The following is a 21003-nucleotide window of genomic DNA, read 5'->3' on the forward strand; positions in this document are numbered from 1 at the left end:
GTAAAAAGGAACAAAAAGGAATAAATTATAATATGCCTGGCCATCTGCTGGCTTATTCTCCACATATGCGGACGGGGCCATATGAACCTTTCAAGTGAATGACCCAGTTGGTCAACATTTACATAACCGTGGTTACCAACCTAACTAGTCTATTACCATAAAAAGAACCAACTGAAAAGTAGAGCAGCAGACACTGAATCTGGCAGTGAGACCAGCACAGAATACACATGTAGAGTTTATGAAAGAACAGAAAGTCCACAGGAGATAAAAGGATGTTCTCCTTTGTAACATTCCCTGTAGTGAGAATAATTAGCTAGATGATGAGCTAAGGAAAAGCAAAGGGGTGAGGTGATGAGTTCAGTCTGCATAGTAAAAGCTAATAATCTTCTGTGTAGGAAGATGGTTCAACACATTGTGGTAGTACAATGACATACTGCAGACTGTCTCTCACTCTCTACTTCAAGCTCATATAATTAACCTTACCCACTTAAAGTGTCGCCTATTTATTACAGCTTTCAGTTATAAGTTTGTGCCTTATTAGTATGAATTAACGCTTTCTAGTCAGGTTTAATCTGATTATTGTGATGACATTGGTATATGCAAGCATGTATACATTTATGGGTGCATACATACATGCAGACCAGAAAATTTACAATTGTAATTTTATTTTTACAGTTACTGTACATGAAGGTCCATTTTGTTACTTTAGAGAAACAGCTTGAAATAATTAAATCATTTCTGAACTCAGCTTTCATCAGATTTATTCACATCTCCATTCGTGAACAAAATTTTGTTGCCTAAACTGAAGACTTTACGATGTACAAATCAAATCAACAGCACTCTGAGATGTTCAAGCTGAACTGTATACATTTGCAATTCTTTAGCAAACACGACTCCAGTTTCAGGGTAAAAGGTCTATATGGTGATGACTTATTGAATAAACTTTGGGGTAATGTGATCAAAATTGGCTCATATATTGCATCAGCAGAGTCTACTGATAATACTGATTCAGTTTTGGGTCAGCTGGTGCAGTGAAATAACTATACCTTCCCCAAGAAGGAAAAGGAGATGTAGAGATTCAGGGGAAGCCACAAATTACAAGGAAAGAATTGTGTCTCCAGGGAAAGCCATTTGAAATAATAGCAAAAACATAAACTTAATCATTTGTGTGCAACCTAAGGGTGAAGTGCAGTCTAGCTTTGACCATCTTTGATTTATGACCATGTCATGAAGTCTCTTGTTTGCAGATTTTATAGTTTTTATTACTGGAGCTAAAATCTGTAAGAGTTAAAGTAGGAAAAGCTTGCAGAGAGATGGGGCACCTGGAGATTACTATGAGTTATAGACTATATATTTTAATTAATTACAGACAGTTTGTAAAAATGGCACCAAAGTGTCATGACATTACATTTACACTGAACAGTATTAACTGTAAGTCGATTAAATGAGCATGTGTCTGCTAGTTGGGAAGACTTGGTATTTCTCGATTATGTTTATGTGTTGCACACAAAGTTGTTTTACAGAGTCTTGCACAAGTGTTCCTATGAATAGAACTTTACCCAACTTCACAGTACAACCACCAAATGCACCGTGCTTTCTTGCTCACTCCAGATTATTTTAGTCTGATCCCAACATGACTTGTTGAATCGTAAAGATTCGTTTTAACTGTGGCAAGTGAGGTCTGCTGTGTATGTGATGTTATGTTTTTTATGTGACCTCTGATGAATCAGTAATGGGCTCTTGAAGTCCTCTTGATAGGACTCCTGAAAAGACAGTCTACAGCAAATCCCTATAAAAAACATTAAAGTCTGCAGTTGTAATGTGACATAATGTAAAAAAAAGTGTTTGGGTGTTTTGTTTTTTTCTTCTTCTTGTTTGCTATGGCACATAAGAACAAAGGGAATGGAAAAGATCACCCTATTCAGAAGGGTGAACCAGTTACAAACTTGGGTCGTAGCTTAAAATAGGGGGTATAATTTGTGTATGTCACTCGACCTTTGCTATGCTTTCACTTTACTAAGCAGGACACATTGGCTTAATTTACAAAAGAAACAAGAGGGTTGGAAATTGTAATTTCTTGTGCATAAGAGGCAGTATGAAGGAGTGACTGAAAAGTCAAAAAGACTCATTTTCACTGGCAAAATTAAAATAAAACAAAATAAAAATTCTTTTTAAGAGAGAGATTTTAGTACTTGTATAACTCTTGACAGGTGCACAAGTCTTGCTGGGATCAAGGTTAATGTAAAAAGTTGCCTAAATTCCTTGTAGGTTTGATGTAAACCAGTCAGATTGACATGAGTAACAGAGCTTTGAAATTGCAAACAGGCACAAACAGCCTTCTGGAGTCAGAATCACGAAGGCAGGCCTGAGGCACTCCATGCTACATCAGCCAAAGAGATTCAGAACTGCAAATCATAAAATCTGAGACAAAAAGGTGAACTCAATTCTTTTTTGTCTTGTTTTGCAGGTGAGTCGGCCTCCTTTTAAAAAGCAATAAAGTTTATTTGTACAGCATATTTCAGCAACAATGCACATCATGCAGACCAACTGTGAAACCAGTAACAGACATTACAATTTGTCAAGTGCCATCATTGAGCTCATTAAGACATATTAAATATGTTCCATCTCAATGTGTCAATGTTTATGTAAAATAGTAAATGGCCTGTACTTGTTGAGAGCTTTATAAAGTCCATAGCAACCCATTCACACATTCATACACACATTCACACACTGACGGTGTCAAGCTAATGGATGGTAGCCACAGCCGCTCTGGGTAAGTCTGTGAGAGTGGACGCTGCCATGCACCGGTGCCACCAGGCCCTCTGACCAACAGCAGGCAAGGCGGGTGAAGTGTCTTGCTCAAGGACCGGACAGCAGAGAGCAGCACAACGACAAAGCAGGCAGAACGGGAACCGACAAACCATCGACAGAGGGACAAGCTCCTACCACCGTCGCCAACATCAACCTTTTTTCATGTGTCAAAACCACCTCTATTCAAGTGAGTTTTTAGCTTTGATCAAAAGGAACTCAGCGTTTCAGGAAGTTTGATCCAGATTTGTGGTGCACAGAAGCTGAATTCTGCTTCTCCATGTTCGGTTCTGGTTCTGTGGTTGAAGAGTAGGTTAAAACCAGAAGACCTGAGTGGTCTGGAGGATTAATACAGGCAGAGAATACACTGGTGTGGCTCTTCTTGCCTCTGCTTCTTTCACTCATTACTTCCCTGTTCCCCAGTCTACTTCAGCTCTGATTCTTTACGTTCGAAAAAAAAAATCAATACTATTTTACCCTACAGTTGGACTTTTAGCATTCAGCAAACAAACGCACACACACAAACAAACATCCACACATAATTCCATTTCATACAAAATGAAACCTTGGCATGATGAATATTATTATAGAGAGCGTTGCAGTATAAGTGCTGTTGACACATTTTACAACTAAAATTTATGGGCAGCTACCAGTTTAAAGGGAGAGAAAGGATTTGAAAAGGTGGGAGGTTTAACAAGCCACCACTTGCCTCATGTACTTCAGTAGGCTGAGTATTTGTTGGCTGCACTCATTTCAATGTCTTTTTTATTGCATCTCACTGGAATCAAGAGTCTATCTGGCTATTTGGAGCTAATGATAAGCAAATAGAAAAGTGTGTGGAACCCACTCAGGGATTTTGGCTAGGTGTTTGTTGAAAAGGAGTGCCAGGTTGCCATTATAGATGCAAAAAGTTTTCACCCCCTTGACAGTGAGCTTGTGCAGAAAAATATAATATAGACCTATGATTGTAAAATAAAATAAAAAAAAGAAATGAAAATAAAAAATGCATGAATAAACATTGATTAGCCTTTAAAACACAACTGAATATAAAATCTACATATATAAATTTGTTGCTTTAGTGTAATTACAATAAATTGGTTTCAACTAATTTCATCACATGTCTAATTTATGCAGCTAAATACATGGTTTAGACTGGTGGGACAAAAAAAAACTGAAAATGCAGCTAATTTTAACAGGATGACTATCCTGACTTGCTGTTCTTTCAGATTGCATGTAGATCCTCTATTAAACATTGAAATTAGTAAATTTGGTCATTTGTACAGTAACAAATTAGCAAATATTTTATCTTTTTATGTGCACATTTTCATGTGCACATAAAATGTTATGGTTGCTATGAACAAATAGAAATTGGGTTAAAATTTAAATATATGCACCCTGTGTCAGTCTTAGATTGTTACATTAAAAAAAAAACAAAAAAAAATCTTTTAGTTCAAGATTGTTGAAACTTTTAATTGAAGTAGTGCTGGTGCAATCTATTCCACAGAAACGTGCATAAATATATCTGTACATTTAGTTTAAAATCTGTCCTGTTTACAATGCAGCGTGAAAGTTTAGCTGGATTTGTAATTAGAAGGTAAATTATAGATTTACCTTATAATTAATCATGGAAGCAGCATTCAGCTTTTAGGCAACACAAATTTGACTACAATCCCATGGACTAACTTCCTGTTAGTCCATAACTATAACTACTGTGACCATAGTGGCATCCACCATCACTAATTTTCAGTGAAGTACTTTAATCAAAGATCAAAATCTCTGCATATATATCTGGCTATGCTGCAGGTAGTGACTCATTTAAACCGTGTGCAGTCACCCCCATCCACACTTGCACAACAGGTCAGTTCAATTTCATCGTAATGACCTTTGTTACGCAAAGGAGCACTTCAGCGGCGCCTTTCAAACCTCCTCTCAGTCAGGATAGAGAGCCATGACTAGTGCATCGTTGTAAATCTTTCCACCCTTCTGCAAATACACCAATAAATATTGTTCCATAACTGTTCATTAGCTCTGTAAAAACCGCAAAGCTCTCTAGTGAATTTCAACCACACAGCCTTTGAACACAATTTTGAGCAAGAACATTTCCTTATACAAAAAGGTAATGAGTGTTTCTTTAAGGAACAGTTGTAATTCTTGTGAACAATGAGTGCAAAGGGACAATTTCTTTCCCTCCTTCACACTTTCAATTTCTCTCTCTCTCTCTAACTCAAAACACAAAACTTAAATTGGTTTTAAATTTGTTACTACAAAGTCAATAAGTGATGAAGACCACAGTTAAAATGAATTTCAAATCAGTTGTCAATAAGTATTACGTTTACATACATTCAGAGTTTAATTTCATGCTTCATGAACTGCTCTGCTGAAGAAAAAAGAAAAAGGGAGAGAAACACACAACCGTACACGCACACACTAGCTCCAAATCATCTCTGCTGGTTCCAGAATGTAATATAGCTGGATGCTATGCACATTTCCACATATAAAGAAGAGCTTTGGTGACCATATGCAAGGAAAGTAGAGATGGGCAACTTGGATAAAAATAGACAACTTGTTGAAGTTATCAGATGAATGCTGGTTAAACATCAATCCCTCCCGTTACCGCCCTCTATGGCGTTATCTGTGCGGAGCACACCACTAGAAAAGCATCAAGCCTGACTATGTTCAAACATTTTTCGACATACAATAGATCAGATTTTTCTCCAGTGGAATAAACGTGATTCAGTTCTACTCAGAAGCACAAAAAGGCAATCCACCAAACTCCAGCATTGCTGCTGACACACTTATGGGTGTGAATGAGAAAAAAAAGGACTGCATAGTAGATCAAAGTGTTTGAGCTGAAAATGCGAAAATATGTAGTAAAACCATTTGTGCAACAAAGCTACGAAAGATATGCGCGTGACACTGAGAGAATAACCATAGCATACAGAGAAATTAGCTTGATGGGATTATAGCACCTGCCATAATCAAACTCTCCACTGGCAGTTCTCCAATACACTAAGTCATAAATTAGAATCAGGAGCTGTATCAGTTGAGCTGTATGTTTTTAATTAAGTTACTCAACATAAATACAACTTCTTCCCCTGAAGTTAATTTAATGTGTATTTTATGCAAAGAATGTGACAATCTGTTTACAAATACCAGTTTAAAAAAAACAAGATTTGGGGTAATCATAATTATGAAGTAGCTGACTCAATACCAGATCTCAGTTTTCACTCTACAGTCTATGGCTTTATGCCAGCTGTACCTAAGACAGTTTCTGCAAAGCATGAGTGTTAGACTAGTTACACTCTTCTGATAACAGTCCATGGTTTGAAACTACTTTAAACAGAAAATTAAAGCAGTTAAGTTGTTAACTTAATAGTAAAGGTATTTCATGAAGGAGAGGTGAAAAGTGAAAATTTAAGTTTATGCATCACATTATATATCAAGTTCTTAGTCAAGTTCTTGGTTGAGTAGGGTCAACTTCAATTGACAAAGCTAAAGCAACAGTTATTGCAAAAAAGTCTAACTGGATTCATCACTCTGAATGACTAAATAATTGTTGTGAAGGAGAATTTAGAACATATTGCTTTTTGCAGCATCTTCATCAATGGTATGTCTCCCTTCCTCCCACCTTCAACACAGTGCTGTCTGTTCTGGATGACAAAAAACAAGTTTGTCATTGCTTGTAGGGTATAATATCTATTGCAAATGCTTTTGGCTTCACTACAGATATTTAGTGTTTGAAGATTTGCCCAATGTCACAATTTAGCCTCGCAGAACAAAGAACAAACTCATCATTAAGTAAGTGCTGTGCTTCATACCCAGCAGTTTCTTAGATCTCATACTACAAAACCAATATTGTAAGCAAGCAATCGAAGAGACATTAAACAAATGAAGAATCAACAAAGAGCTTCCACTTTGTTTCACTAGAATACAACCAGCTGCTGTACACGTAGAATTCCTCTAATCGAGCATCTTCACAAAAACTGTGGCTAACAGCAAGATAGTAGGTCATACTGAGCAAATCAGACATCTTTAGAAGTATTGACAAGTACTAAGTCATTATCTTGAACCACACAAGAAAGTCTCAGCTCTGTCCAATCAAGTCTTGAGTCAAGTCCCGTGGAAAAACATAAATTCCAAGAAAAGTACAAAGTCAAGACTTAGAAAGTTGAGAGTCAAATCAAATAGATCCCAAATAAATGAGGAATCATGTAAATATGTTTTTTTTTTCATTTTCTATATTAAACACCGTAATTATAATTTTGATTGCTACCTGGTCAAAGAGATCTACTCTTCTGTCTTACTACATTTTCCACAGAAATTTTAAAACAAAAAAACAAAAAACACTGTTCCAGCTTGGCAGTACATCATATGAATGGCGTGTTGTGAAGAAATGCCTCAGGGCTGCAGACCAACAAGTGTAATCATTATGTTTGGTCTGTACCAAAGACTGAAGACGACTGAAAATGAAACCAAGCTCTGCAACACAAATCCTCTTGCTGTCTCTCATTCTCCCTTCCTCACCCACAAGCACATGAGACGCCAAAAGCTAACACTTTCATGTGTCACTTCAAAACATTAATTAAGGATAAATCCCAGATATTAACCATAAGGTTATCATTGTTGAAATAAGACAAAGTACTTGTTCCAAAGCATCAAACACCAGCACTTCACCACGTGAGGACCCTGAGAAACATGAACAGTGGAGATTAGAAGGCACAGAAGTGTATGCAAATAAGGCAGGATGTTTTAAGGACAAACTTGTTATTCGCATTGTCATAAATATTACTTCAGTGTTTTTACCCAGGGGTTTCTAGGATACATTCTAGATGTGGGAATTTTAGATTGCAATTGTAAAGGCAACATAAAACTAGCAAATCTGATTGGTACTTTTATCAAATTCGAATAAATGCTTGATTTGATGTTGCTGAATCTGACAATAACTGTAGAGTCTATAAAATATGCAATCAAAACAATGGATCTCCTTAAAAATAGTACAAATCATATCAAGCAGGAAAGAAATGATTCATTCAGTTGTTCAGTTTGTTCACTGACTTTTCTGAGCTAACCTTTCTGCAACCCGAGCTTTATTAAATGACAGGCAATACTGCATATGTAGAAAACAAATAATGTACCAACTGGAAAAATAAATCATTGAATAGCAGGTAAAAATATCCAGCTAACCATTATTGAATAGAAGTTGGTTGACATAAATTGTAACTTTAATGGTAAATGTAATTTTGGACATCATAATTTCAATGAAATCCTAATAAAGCTTCTATGATTATGAAGGTATGCAGAATATTGTTATTGCCATCAACATTATTATTCTTATTAATAGTAGTCGCAGGAGGAGTAGTACAGATTTTCCAAAAAAGGAAATGCAAGCTGATGTATTGTGAATTTTATAACTGCATTATAATGATATTTATGCATGAGTCAACATTTCAAGAGTCCAGGTATATGATGCAGCTAAAAACTAGGGCAATATGCTGAATAGGAAATAAGGAATGTTGCTTCAGTGCATATCTCTATATGAGGGTATGGGGACACTATGAACAGATGCAGTTTTTTGCTAATGGCCCAGAACAACTTTGCATCTTACTGAAAATTCACTGGTAGTTTTTTGTGATAAATATGACAATAATTTTGACATGTTTTTTTTTAATCAGACACTGAAGAAATGTCTTTCCAACTTTTATTAATACAATAAAAATGTTTTGCTCTTTTTGGAGTTCTGTATAGATTTGTGGGCAATGTTGGGCACAGTCAGCACTTGCATTCAGTGATTGGCCATTAGCTGTTTTTTTTTTTTTTTCTACACTCCAAGAAATAATTTTTTGGGGGGGAAATTGCTGTGTGGTGCTGGATGTCGACATCCCATCCATCATTTTCCAACAGTAACTACTGTTTTCCCTCCCACGTAGACACTGAAGACAATGAGGTTTCCTCTTGTGCAGACAAGCCAGCTGCTACTGTTGTCAATATTGGTCTGTTAACTCCCAGCCTGCATTGTCACACACCATCAGCATGTTACCAAATAAAAACTGTGCAGATTGTGGTATTAAGTAAAATTGTGTGCTTTCTTTTTTTGTTGTTGTTTTTCTTAAGTAGGTCAGAACAGCAAAGGTTTTAGGAACAACAAATAGTTAAAAAAAAAAAAAAAATCTCAAGAAATCATGACTCTTGGATGCAAAAGTCACTCAAAAAAGTTAACCCATTTTTTGAGTGACATTTTTGGTGTCACTCACGAAAAGTAAATACTACCATGCTGTGAGAGGAGGAGCCACAACAGGAATTCCTGTGAGGTTCTCCACAACCTACACTGGCGAGGATGACTTGATCTCAACGGCTGAATAAAACACTGTATCTTTGAAGAAACCTTAGATCCAAAGTAAAAGACTTCACCAGGCAGGTATTCAAAAAACAACAGCTGAAAGAGAGTGAGGCCTGTTCGCTCATTAATTCCTGTTAATCAATGTTGCTGCATAACACAAAGTTATGTTAATGAGAAAATAATGTGAATCTGTGAAAGTAACTTCAATCATCCAGTCCACATACCTTTTACAGCTTCTTGTAAAATGCATCAATGATATATTAGATTATGGAGTACAGATCTAAGTTACATCAAAGGTTTTTTCACCAAACAGGTTATAGCATCCACTATGTGCTAGTATGTGCTCAGACACTCATAAAATGGTAATAAGAGCACACAACTTCTCTGTTTTGTCCACTCTGTGGGTTAATGTTGGTCTACAAATTTTAAAAGCAGGTTCTTGAACTGCATTGAGCTGCTTTGTAATTTGCATTAACAGCTGAAATGAAAAAATATCTTTGGTCCCTTTGTCCCGAAATAAAGTCGAGTCACTTCATTTCTGTGAATGTTGTTTTTCCTTTTGTGCAGAACTGAACTTTGGGGTGTGACCAGTTAAATTGCCTTCAACCCCATTCCAACTAAGTCTTTATGAATTTTTGTAGCATGGGTCAGCTCTCAGGAAACTGTGTACAGTTTTAAATTATAAACTCACAAAGAACATATTTCATCACTGACCTTGCAAAGCACATGTCTTAGTCATGTCCTTCACAATTTTGATGGTGTGGAAATTAATGGCTGTGTCTCTTTTGCTTAGTAATTTGACACATAATACCTTTAAGTAATGCCCAATCAAATCCCCAATGGCAATTAACAACAACACAAACTGACATTTTCTATATTATAATGTAATTGCTCTGAATCGCTACGTGATTGGGGAAAATGCAGAAGCAAGTATGCAAGACTTGTGCAAAATGGAAAGAAAATAAATCCTTGGTGTTATTTTTCTATTGTGCACTTAAAGTAAAAGAATGGTTATTCTGTCAAGGGTGGGTGAACTCAGCAAGGTTAATGTCTCATTATTCTACAAATTTCATCTGTGGTCATAATGGCATGACCAATGACACAGACTATTTTTCCACCATATGTGACTGAAATGATCATTTCAGGTAATGAGTTGTATTCAGTGCTAATGTTGCTGATCAGATCTTAAAACTGAAATGTTTTAAGATCTTAAAACTGAAATGTCAGTTGTTTTTTTTTTGTTTTTTTTTTGTTAATAAACAATAAAGGTTTTGTAGCCATGCATATATATTACAATTGCAGACAGGGTCTTTTTTACCATAGGAAAGTCAAACAATTCTGGCCCTGACTGAAAAAAAGTTGCTGATCCACTTGATTTATATTGTCTTTTTTCTAAGCTATATTTGGTTGTTCTAGTGGTTCTTTTTCCCATTTTTTTGACAGGAAAGGGGGTATAGAGAAGAGGGCTTAACATATGGAAAAGGTACTGAGGGAGGGAGACAAACCAGGAACACTGCAATGGGGTCTATAGTCTCTATACCACGCGACACCCCTCATCCCTCATTGTTGAATAAGAGTTATAGAAAAGCTGTGATTATTTCCACTTTATCTATTTATTGTTCTTGATGAAATAATAAGGTAAAGCCAGGGCAAAAACTGTATTAATGGGAGATATTCTAGGTAAGAATAAAAGGGGTTAAAAAACAAACAAACTGTAGTCTTTGGGTAAAACATGTTGGATGATTTGAAACATCTTTATGTGGGGAAAAAGAAAAAGAAAAAAGATGAGAATGTCACTTTTTTAACAACTTCAGTCAAAGCATCACACATGTGGAGGTCAGCACTTCTGCAGTAAATAAAATGCGGTATCTGTCCATAGAATCAAGTTAATATTTGCACATATTGTGTACAAAATTATTCAAAGACAGTTTTCTCAGTACCAAGTGGGAGTCTGAGAGTTACTTGACCTTGACATTTATTGAGATAGCGTAATGCATTTTAGCTCAACATTCTTGAAGCAATTTCATTTTGAATAGATTTATTAAAAAAGAAGTCCGTAATAGGTGGTACAATAATAATAACTGAATTAGTGCATATGTATATTTTGGGGTTCGTACATTGATCCAAAATGAAAATCTCATACCCTTCTCATTTACTTATTATTTAAATGATATTACTTTAATAATCTTTAAAAGCAGCTTACTGATTATATGGTGTCTACATGTTTTTTTTTTTTCCTAAACACAACCCACGATGCTTTCTAAAAGAGGCTAAGAACATCTACAAATAACTACCGGTACATTCAGTTCTGTTTTCTTTTGAATTTTTGGTTATATACATTTGAATATATTATTCATTTCTTTTAAAGTCTTGTTTCAATGTAGTAACACTTTAGCAGTTCTCACAAAATCAGTCTAGTAGTATTTGACTGGTGACAAGCAGACTGCCTATAATTTAGTGTTGTTTTGGGGGTGGGGCTGGTTTGTCTTACCTCTGGTGCGGCTGGAGAGCCTCCGTCGGCCTGTTGATGAGCTGTGCACAGTATGCTGGTAATGGGACATGTTGGTTGGTGTGTTGGGAACACGAAAGTTGTCCTGGAACCTCTGCATCAAGTCCTCTATTGAGTCAGTGTTTGCTTCGATAGCTATAAAAAGAAGATGGTTGTCATGTCGAAACTGTAAGGTTGTTTTTTTTTTTTTTTTTTTTCAAAACACTTTGTAAAGAGTGACTGTCTCTCAAGACAATTTGAAAATCATCTTGAGAGAGACAATACAGAGATACAAACAGCGTTTTTCCAAAAGTGCTTGTTTCTATCTGTCTTCTTTTTAGGAGGGTTAAGATATTAGACCATGAAATGCACTAAGACCCACAAGGCTGTCTAATTTAGACAGGGAAAAAAAACAGCACTGTTTTCTTTCTTCTATTTTTTTCCAGCTTTTAAATGATACCATCAATTCAATATTGCCTCATCTCTACAGGGATCCTGCCAGCGCTTCCCTTGATTGTTCAGTCTCACTTCTCCTGATGAATGACTCCAAAACAACAAGCTGGAGGGAAGGAAAAAGGGCTGGGAGAGGGTTTTGGTTTGCCTTGTTCAATAAAGGATAACACAAAAGGAAATAGGGGAGATTCTACACATTTTAGTACATTTGAGGTAGTAAAAAAGTTAAGCGTACATTTAGAATGCTGTCCCTTCTTTTGTGTTTGACAAAAGAAGGGACGGCACGGATCACATTTGAAAGCAGTGTGTATCTGAAGTGGAAAATTTAACAAGAGATGAAAAACATCCTTAAACTTCCTCCAGCGAAGCCATCTCGGAACGATGGGACCATTCATCAACCAAAACACCAGTAGCCTCAACCTATCATCATGATCTTTTGATCTGTCAGTCTGGCTCAGAGGTGTACTCTGTCCATGAATAATGGTGAAATGTTGCACCCAGTCAGGTATCATCATGCATGCCAATGAGCTTCCAGGAAGAGGAGATGAAGACACAGGTGAAAACAAAACAATTGCTCACACAAGTCTCCATTGGAAACAACAACAAAGCCATTGCAGTTTGAACATTATGATGCACATTTGTTCAGATTAATGTGCAGTTAAGCTCAGCTTCATCTGCTTTGTTTTTCTTGCAGTTATTTTGGTCACAGTGTAATGCAGTGCATTTTTTTTCTTATAATTTACCACTTCAATATGAAGAAATGGAAGTACGAAGTGCCCATAAATGTATTTTTGAACAAAATTTTCTATGCTAAGTTTTACCCCTCTCACTGAAAATAATAATAAAAATAATTACATTTAACTCATTGTTCTACAAAAATATGCTAGATAGACATTGATGAACAATGGTCTGGAAAAAAATTGTATGAGAAAAATTTACTTCAACTCAGCTTCTATAAAAATTATAGCAATTAATAACATTTCATTTAAGGATTTTTTAAATAGATTGCTTTAGGTAGGGTTTCCCCTTAAACAAAATACTTGAAAACTCTATTTGTATTCACCCAAGTTACCTTTATCTCATAGTAAAATCAGTATGATGATATGGGACATTTCACAGTGACAAAAAAAGGAAAAGCAGATGAAATCTGTTATGGCCAATACTTTTCCAAAGTGCCATATATCTGCTAAACAGAGAATATGTTATGTGCATCGCTTTCACGAGTCCACCGTTGACTGATAATGCCAAAAAACAATTAAACTTAAAGTATAAAAATGCAGTAAAGTTGCACTTTTGTGATAAACCTTTCATTGATTTCACATGAACTTTCACAGTTCATGTTGCTCATTTTTTCATTTTGGCCTTTCTTTAATCTGTTGACTACTGCAGCCATTGGACAGAAGCAGAATGCAAGATGCATGCTGAGTGGCGCAGAGCAACTGACCCTCACGGTCTATTGATCAAGCAAATTTGGTCTCCACTCTGTGAAATGCAAAACAATGCAAATTGATTTTTATTGCACTGAAAAGAAGTGCAATAATAAGAAGTGTTTTGTTTTTTGTAACAATTTTTAGCGCATGGCTCATGGTTAATGCATTTCTTGTAAATAAATTCAGCAGCATCAAGAAAAGAATTAAATTGTTAAAATGCAGACATGGGACAACTTAAAACAAATGTTGGACACAGATTTTTGTTGGCCAAAGTGTTCAAAATAAAGATTTTAAGATTGGTGAAAAGTTGTCCAGACTGTGGATGATATTATCTATGTTATTTGGTAGCAGTCATTTAATTTTGATACTGGTTTAGCTGATATAAGTTATTAGAAATATTTCTTTAGTACTAATTTTATTATGAGTTGTGCCTTTTCTGCATTGTCCAGGTTTTAGTCGTGTTCATAAGTTATTGCATATAATACCAGTAATTGACATAGACTAGTTTAATTGTTTTTTAGTATCTACTTCAATTTACTGCGTTTGATAGAATTGAGCATTTTTTTTTCTAAATAGTTCATCTGTTATTCTGTCAACCCCACATGGCCTTGTGTGCCTTTGTACTCTTATCTTCTATATGTCTTGTATCATCTTGCAGCTAGAGGGGAAAAAAAGAGAAAACATTTCCAGCAGAGCCATCACACTGGAATACTGTTTCAATTTCTGGTACAAAAGAAGACAAAGAAAATCTGCCTGGAAACAACATTGTTTTAAAGGTTCACCACAGGGTTCGATGCTGAAACAGATAATGTATTGGCGCTTATGCTTCTAGCAATGCTGATTTAAACTGAAGTGCATGACTTGAAGGAGTAGCATCCTCCTGCTTGCCCCAATAAAGAAGCTATTTGAACCATTTACAGGAATATAAAAAGTAAGGCCATGATGAGTTCTAATAAAACCTTGGGATTAACCATGCTGTGCAACAGTGACATCTAAGAAGTTAACATACTGTGCAGACATAATCGAATTGCTGTAAACAAAACTTAAAGAAAACAGCTTAAGATGAAACAATTAAGCGGTGACAGAAAAAAAAGCAGACAAATTTAACACAATGCTTTTTAGTGCAATGAGTCACTTAAAAATTAATTATAAAAGTACATTTTGCTCAAAGGCTGTTGAATAGAATTAACAGCAAATGAAAACAATTATGTCTTCAAGGGTCTATGCAATCGAAAATACGTGAATATATTCACAAACTGGCTTCCACTCAATACACATATCTTTACTCTTAATAAAGAAAGAATCTCAATGTTAGTAATGAAAATAATGCAGAAAATTGGTGAATTGTGGTAGCATATTTTTCTGGTACACCATTTATCTGTGCTTCAAGAAAAACAAAGATATTGCTTTTTTGGTATTCTTCCCCTCAAGACTCTTCTCATTTTGAGTTCAATGTCAGTTGTAGCTCTGGTGCCTTTATTGTCTTCTTTCCTCTCCCTTATCTAACTTTTGTCTGTTATCAGTGGTTTGGGCATGTAAACCCTGTCTCATGAGCGAGGTATGTCAACAGCATCCTCCCTCAGTCAACTTATTCCAGGTGGTCTCATGATGCCCACTGTGGGACGATAACACTATTCTGTTTTCTGCATTTGTTCAGCTGGACTATTTTGCTTGTTTACTTGCTTTGCAGACGTGCATCCTACATTTTTCTTTTTAGTTTTGGTTTATTAGCCCAATTTCCCCATCCCCAGTTTTATTTATACATTTTTGTTTATAAACAAAAATGTATAAATAAAAAGCATTGAAATCTATGTTGTGATTTGTCTCCGGTTTCATTATGAGAATATCTATGACTCTTTTAAAGCAAATCAAATATGTCTCATCCTTAAAGGGAAAAAGATCTAGTCACAATAGTTGAGTTTAACTTTCTCAAAAAGACATCTTTATTTTGAGGTAAATATGTAAATGTACCAAAACAGTGAAACAAGATTTTGCTGCTACATCCAGTCCAGACACACTGCAATCTATCTGCTTCTCCTTCTGTCTTCCATCTGCAACTCTGATTTTGCAGCATTCCCCCTTGGGATCTAATTGGCAAAAAAAAAATGCAGTCACGTATGTCTGGAGGAGTCAAATACACTGCCATTTGTTTCTGGACAGACATTCGGTGTTCTGATTAAGGGTGCACTAAGGTGACAGGAAAGGCTTTACAACTCGGGTGAAAAACATAAAAGTTTAACATTAACAAGTCATTCACTGGCAACTGCTGTCTCCTAGGAATAGATTATTATATATTTGCTGATACACCATGCACCAAATGAACACTCACTTTAAACATGACTTTCTGTTAAAAGTGAAAACAAACAAAAACTCAAACTTTTAAAAAAAATTTTGTAAAACATTTTATCCTGTTTTTACCATGTTACTTTGTTCAAGTTTAAATTAAAAAATGGTATCTTGTAGTCTTGTATTCAGATTTGACAAAAGCATTTAAAAAATTATAATTTTGGGGATAAACAATTTGACTATTACTCTTTGGTTTGTAAAATTCCAATAAATAACAATAATAAGTTTCTTACAATGGTTTGATTCTCTGCTCTGTATGGTCTTATATTTTAGGTCAAGAAGTAAATCTACATATATATTAAGAGTAAATGTAAGTAAGCATGATTAGTTTTGCTTACATATCATTTGTCTGATAGGTTTCAAATCTCTGACTAAAATAATGCACATACAATGAAGCCATGTCATCTGGTATGACTAAAGCACAACATTTCTGTAGGTTATGAATTCATATCACCGTCACTTAACCTCACTTAAACTTTAATATCTTAAATTTTAACATCTTTTTCACAAAAAAAAAAAAAAAATCTGTTTGAAAATTGTGTTTTAATACAAAGTTCAGCTTGGTAAATATCAACATGGTCGTTTTTGTACTTCTACAGCAATCAGCCATGTTGCTTTGAAATATTAACAACCAAAGTGTGAAAATGAACTTTTAGCAGTAGAATAAGGACAAAGTTGTGGTCTGAAGTTCACTGTATTTGCATTGTGAATGCAAGATGCCAGATGGTGGTAATAAATAAAAAACAGATGGAGGCTACAGATAACTCCTTTGATTTGGTTTTACTGTTATGAAACATTTCATTGAACTCATATTTACTGTACAAAATCACCACGACAACCAGTCATTTTCATGCTCTCTGATAACTTTTCAAAACAACATTATGCACTAACTCAAATGATCCCCACCGGCTGGCTATATTTTACCCTGATTTCATGAGATAAAGTTTGTTCTCGAGGCTCTGGGCCTCCAGCTTGAAGTCTTTGTTTTTGTCACTTAAGTACTGCTACAGTTTAAGATGCAGACTTGAGTCCTCATCTCTGGTAGCCCCTGGCTACACTTTTTCCCAGTGATTAGCACAGTTGTCTCAAAGCAAGAAAACTCTGGATTCTCCAAGCACATTCTCCAGGTATACGCACTGGATTCCTGTAAGTACTTCAACACCTATCAAAAAAGTCCAAAAAAGTAAATATTCAGGTAACAACTTCCCCTCAGCTGTTGTTGTATGTGGTTGTAATTGTCTGCCTTGTGTGTGTCCTTCAGAGACTGGTGACCTGGTCATTGCATTCTTTGCCTTTTCCCCATTGACTCCCACTACCCTCAACAGGATGGAGCTGCTGTGGTATAGGTAGATGAATTGGCTGTGTGCATGGCTTACTTCAGGATGTAAGCCCCTTCTCCTCTAGTGATAACTGGAACAGACTCCAGTCCTCAGTGGCCCTGACAGAATACAGTAGCTTAAAAAAATGCACTTATTTTTCTCATATCAAGACTGAACCACTCAATTGCATAAGCCGTGGTTTCTAAAAAGACATTTCGACATAAAATGTACAGACGGTTGACACAACGTCTGTACATTTGCTGGAAATGATACTGATAATGCACCAGGAAGAGCAGAAGACATTAAATCGGCAAAAAAAAAATAGACCTACAGTGAAGGACTACCTAGATGCTAGATGAAAAAAACAAGACCAGATTCCTCTAAACCGCTGATGCAGCCTTTGGGAATGTTCGTCTGCCAGAAATGGAAACCTTTGACCATGATTACCCATTCACACGTAGCGTTTGACCCTTATTTCTCTTAGGCTCAAGAGGATATCTCCTACCTGCCCAAAAGTCAGTGAAACACAAGGTAACATTTTCAGACGCTTCATCTATGCCCCATGCCCTGAGGCAGGTGGTGAATCAGCTTGCATGGCAGCTTAAAAGATGAATTGCAGTGCTATGAATGTGCACACAAGAATGATAGTGGAGAAACAGGCTCGAGAATCCATTTCTCTATACAGATTACTTTAAGCTACACAGGCTGCAATTTCAAAAACAGAGTATTGATTTAAAACTACGTGATTTTTTTTGGCATTCACAAAAGCAAGAGTTAAAAGCTCTGGAGTTACATTTTATATGAGCATTTTTCAATAATTCTATTAATATATTGCAATCCCCACAAGATGGTTGGGCTGAAAATTTTGTCTGCATCTGTAAATGAACCTTTCAAGATGGATTTTAACAATCAAAAAACCCTCGTCTGATTCAGAGTCAAAATGATGGTTGGAATGATTTTACCATTTCTTGCGAACTCTCAGTTTTTAAGTTTTGATCAAGATTCAAGACTACTGACAAGCATTTGAAGCTACTCATAACCTTAAATAAAATTAACAATTTTTCCATCCAATGCCAATTGATGTATATTTAAATAGGCGATGGTTGACATTTTCTACTGTTCAAGCATTCTGCTTGCATGACAGCAAACATTTATGCTTAAAAATAAAGATGCAGGCTAAAAGGAAAGGATGTGAGTATTTCTGTAGATATGTGGAGTATAGACCTCCTGCTGTTTTAATTTACTACTCCCCTGTGAGAAGGAAAAAAATTATAGCATAAGAAATTAAATTCCTATTTTTAATACATTTTATTATTTACTCACTTTTTCACATCCACCTCAGCTGTCTGATTTGAACCGCACACATACTCTTGTTCTTAAATCATTTCCACTTCTCACTTTATTTCATTTTCCTATCCAATGAGGCTTAGGGTGCAAGCAAGTAAAGAATAGATCAAAGTTTGCTTTTCTTCACTCCAGCTCAGATTTGTCTCTCTGATTTATTAAATTTGTCATAGTTTGAATTGGAGCAGTCCATTGTGGATGTCTATTAAAAAAAAAAAAAGATGTCAAGGCTCTACTTCTGATAGTGTGATAGATACCTACATGAGAGGTCAGACAGAAACAAAGAAGAAAGTGTCAGAAAGAAAAATGATCTTGTGCAGTAGGATACATGAGAGAGCTGAAACATTAGAAGATTAAGTCAGACATGTGGAGAAGGTAGAGCACTGATAAAACAGAGTTTAATGAATGAATAGATACCTGGAAAAATAGAGGAATTTCAAAGCCAAGAGAAATACCTTCATACCATTTTAAAACAACAACACAGCTCTGAAAACATATGAGAAAAATTATTAAAATATTTGTGGTACACTGGAAAAGTATTCAGACCTTAAACCATTTTAAGTTGTGTTACACTACACACAGAAACCTTGATGCTTTTGAAAGGACTTGTATTTGATCACAAAATACTATGTAAGCATAATTGGGAAGTGGATGAGAGGAATCATGGTTTTCAATTCCCACTATCCCAAAAAATAATCTGAAAAAAGTGGCAAGGATTTTTTTTTTCAGCTCTTCTAAGACAAGACTTTAAACAGATTGATATTCCATTCCATTCTTCCAAGGAAAAAGGCTCTCACAAATATTGAGATTTGATGAAAAATGTCTACTAACCTCTTCTAAGGGGCTATTTTAAGACTTTGAAATAAATTACGGCCCTGGCTGTGTGTTGGAGATTCCTGTAGTGAATCTTTTTTCCCATTCGTTCAACTCATTCAAAGTGTAGCTTCTAACAGTTTTTACTTCAGGTTTTGCCTATTTAGCTCCATCCATCTTCGAGGCACTTCTGACCAACTTGCCTCCTTGCTAAAGAAAGCATCATGCAGCCACCACCAATCTTAATAGTGTCCATGGTGTGTTTAGGGTACGATGTTAATTTTCTTCTTCATGTAGCATTTTGCTTCTACACCAAAAATCTGACTAGAGCATTTATTTCCATGTTAAAGTCACCAACATGGCCTGTGGAAAACTGCTCATGGGACTTCTAATGGCTTTCTATCAACAATGATTTTCCTTTTGGCACTTTTCAATAATCACAAGTGGTTGTTCTCATTGGCAGATCCTCCCATCTGAACTGTGAATGTATCTAGCTCCTTCCGAGTTACAATGGACCTGCTTTTACTTGCATGGCCTGTCAGTTGATGCGGATGATCATATTTTGATTAGTTTGCATTTATGCCTTACTTTTCCCATTTGTGGACAACCGTTTTCTCATTAGCTGACATGTGAGGGTCAATTGACTGCATTGGATATTTTGTATATGTAAAAAATATTTATTTTTTACAGGGAAAACCACAGAGTGCATTCATGGCAGGGGGACACAGAATAAGACAAATATTTGAAAGCCATGTGTCATTTTTCTTCCACATCACAAAAAAGAAATACTGTGTGTTGCTCAATCACATAAAATAATAATAAAATGATGGAAATGTGTTTCTGAATGTGACAGGATATGAGTTCAAGGCACAAGAGTCCTTTTGCAAATATAGAGCAGACCTTTCTCTCTTTCTTTGCCAAAACAGTAAAACAAAATCAGAATGACAACTAAGTTCTCTAAAAGCCTTGAAAACAGGAGCAGACAGTACTTCACCCTATCTGCCTCCCTTTCTGTTTGGTCTGCAAATTTTGAACAGCTCCCCTCTCATGTTTTGTCAATCCTACCCACTGGAAAACATGCAATGTCACATCTTCAGTGAGATACTTTTCTTGTCTGGCCTCTACTTGCATATTTTAGGATTTTTGCTGTTTTCAAGGGAGCACAAATAAAGTTCTATCTATAGCTCAGCTCTTGCCATGGGCCAGAATAAAAAATGGATGTGTCTCCCAATGCTGCAGCAGCAGAACATAGCAGGCCACACTGTGACCTCCAACTCCACCAGACACACTGAAAATCCAGCATGAAAATAGGAAATAAGCCCTTACTGTAAACAATCAAAATGAATTCTAGTGAGGAAAATTGTTTCAGAGTAATTTTAATTTTTTCTTATCTACTTGCAAATCAAACGTGGTTTGGTGCGGGAATCTGCATAAAATACCTTAAACAACTGAGAAGGTGCAAAGATAGCTGGAACTATATATAGCTAATGAGTGAGATTTATTTTCCAATGTGGAGAGACTTGAGTTTAAGGAGAAATGCTGATGATTATACAATGTTGGATGATAATTATACATATCTACACATAAATCCAACATAGTAAGCTGCTGAAAAAAAAAAATTCTTTCACAGTTGAGAGAATAATTTTTAGTTACCTAAATATATGA

At 35.8% G+C, this 21003-nt stretch overlaps 1 protein-coding gene across 1 annotated transcript in view; it reads right to left on the minus strand.

Annotated features, from left to right (window-relative positions):
* The window catches only part of LOC129366320 (astrotactin-2-like), a 230661-nt gene that overhangs the window by 141368 nt on the left and 68290 nt on the right, over positions 1-21003 (minus strand). Inside the window, exon 4 of the mRNA XM_055040101.1 lies at positions 11637-11789. Within this exon, the coding sequence (XP_054896076.1) occupies positions 11637-11789 (153 nt within the window). The remainder of the gene's footprint in view (positions 1-11636; positions 11790-21003) is intronic.

This window comes from Poeciliopsis prolifica, unplaced genomic scaffold (assembly GCF_027474105.1).
Source record: "Poeciliopsis prolifica strain line A6 unplaced genomic scaffold, Auburn_PproV2 SCAFFOLD015, whole genome shotgun sequence".
NCBI lineage: Eukaryota > Metazoa > Chordata > Actinopteri > Cyprinodontiformes > Poeciliidae > Poeciliopsis > Poeciliopsis prolifica.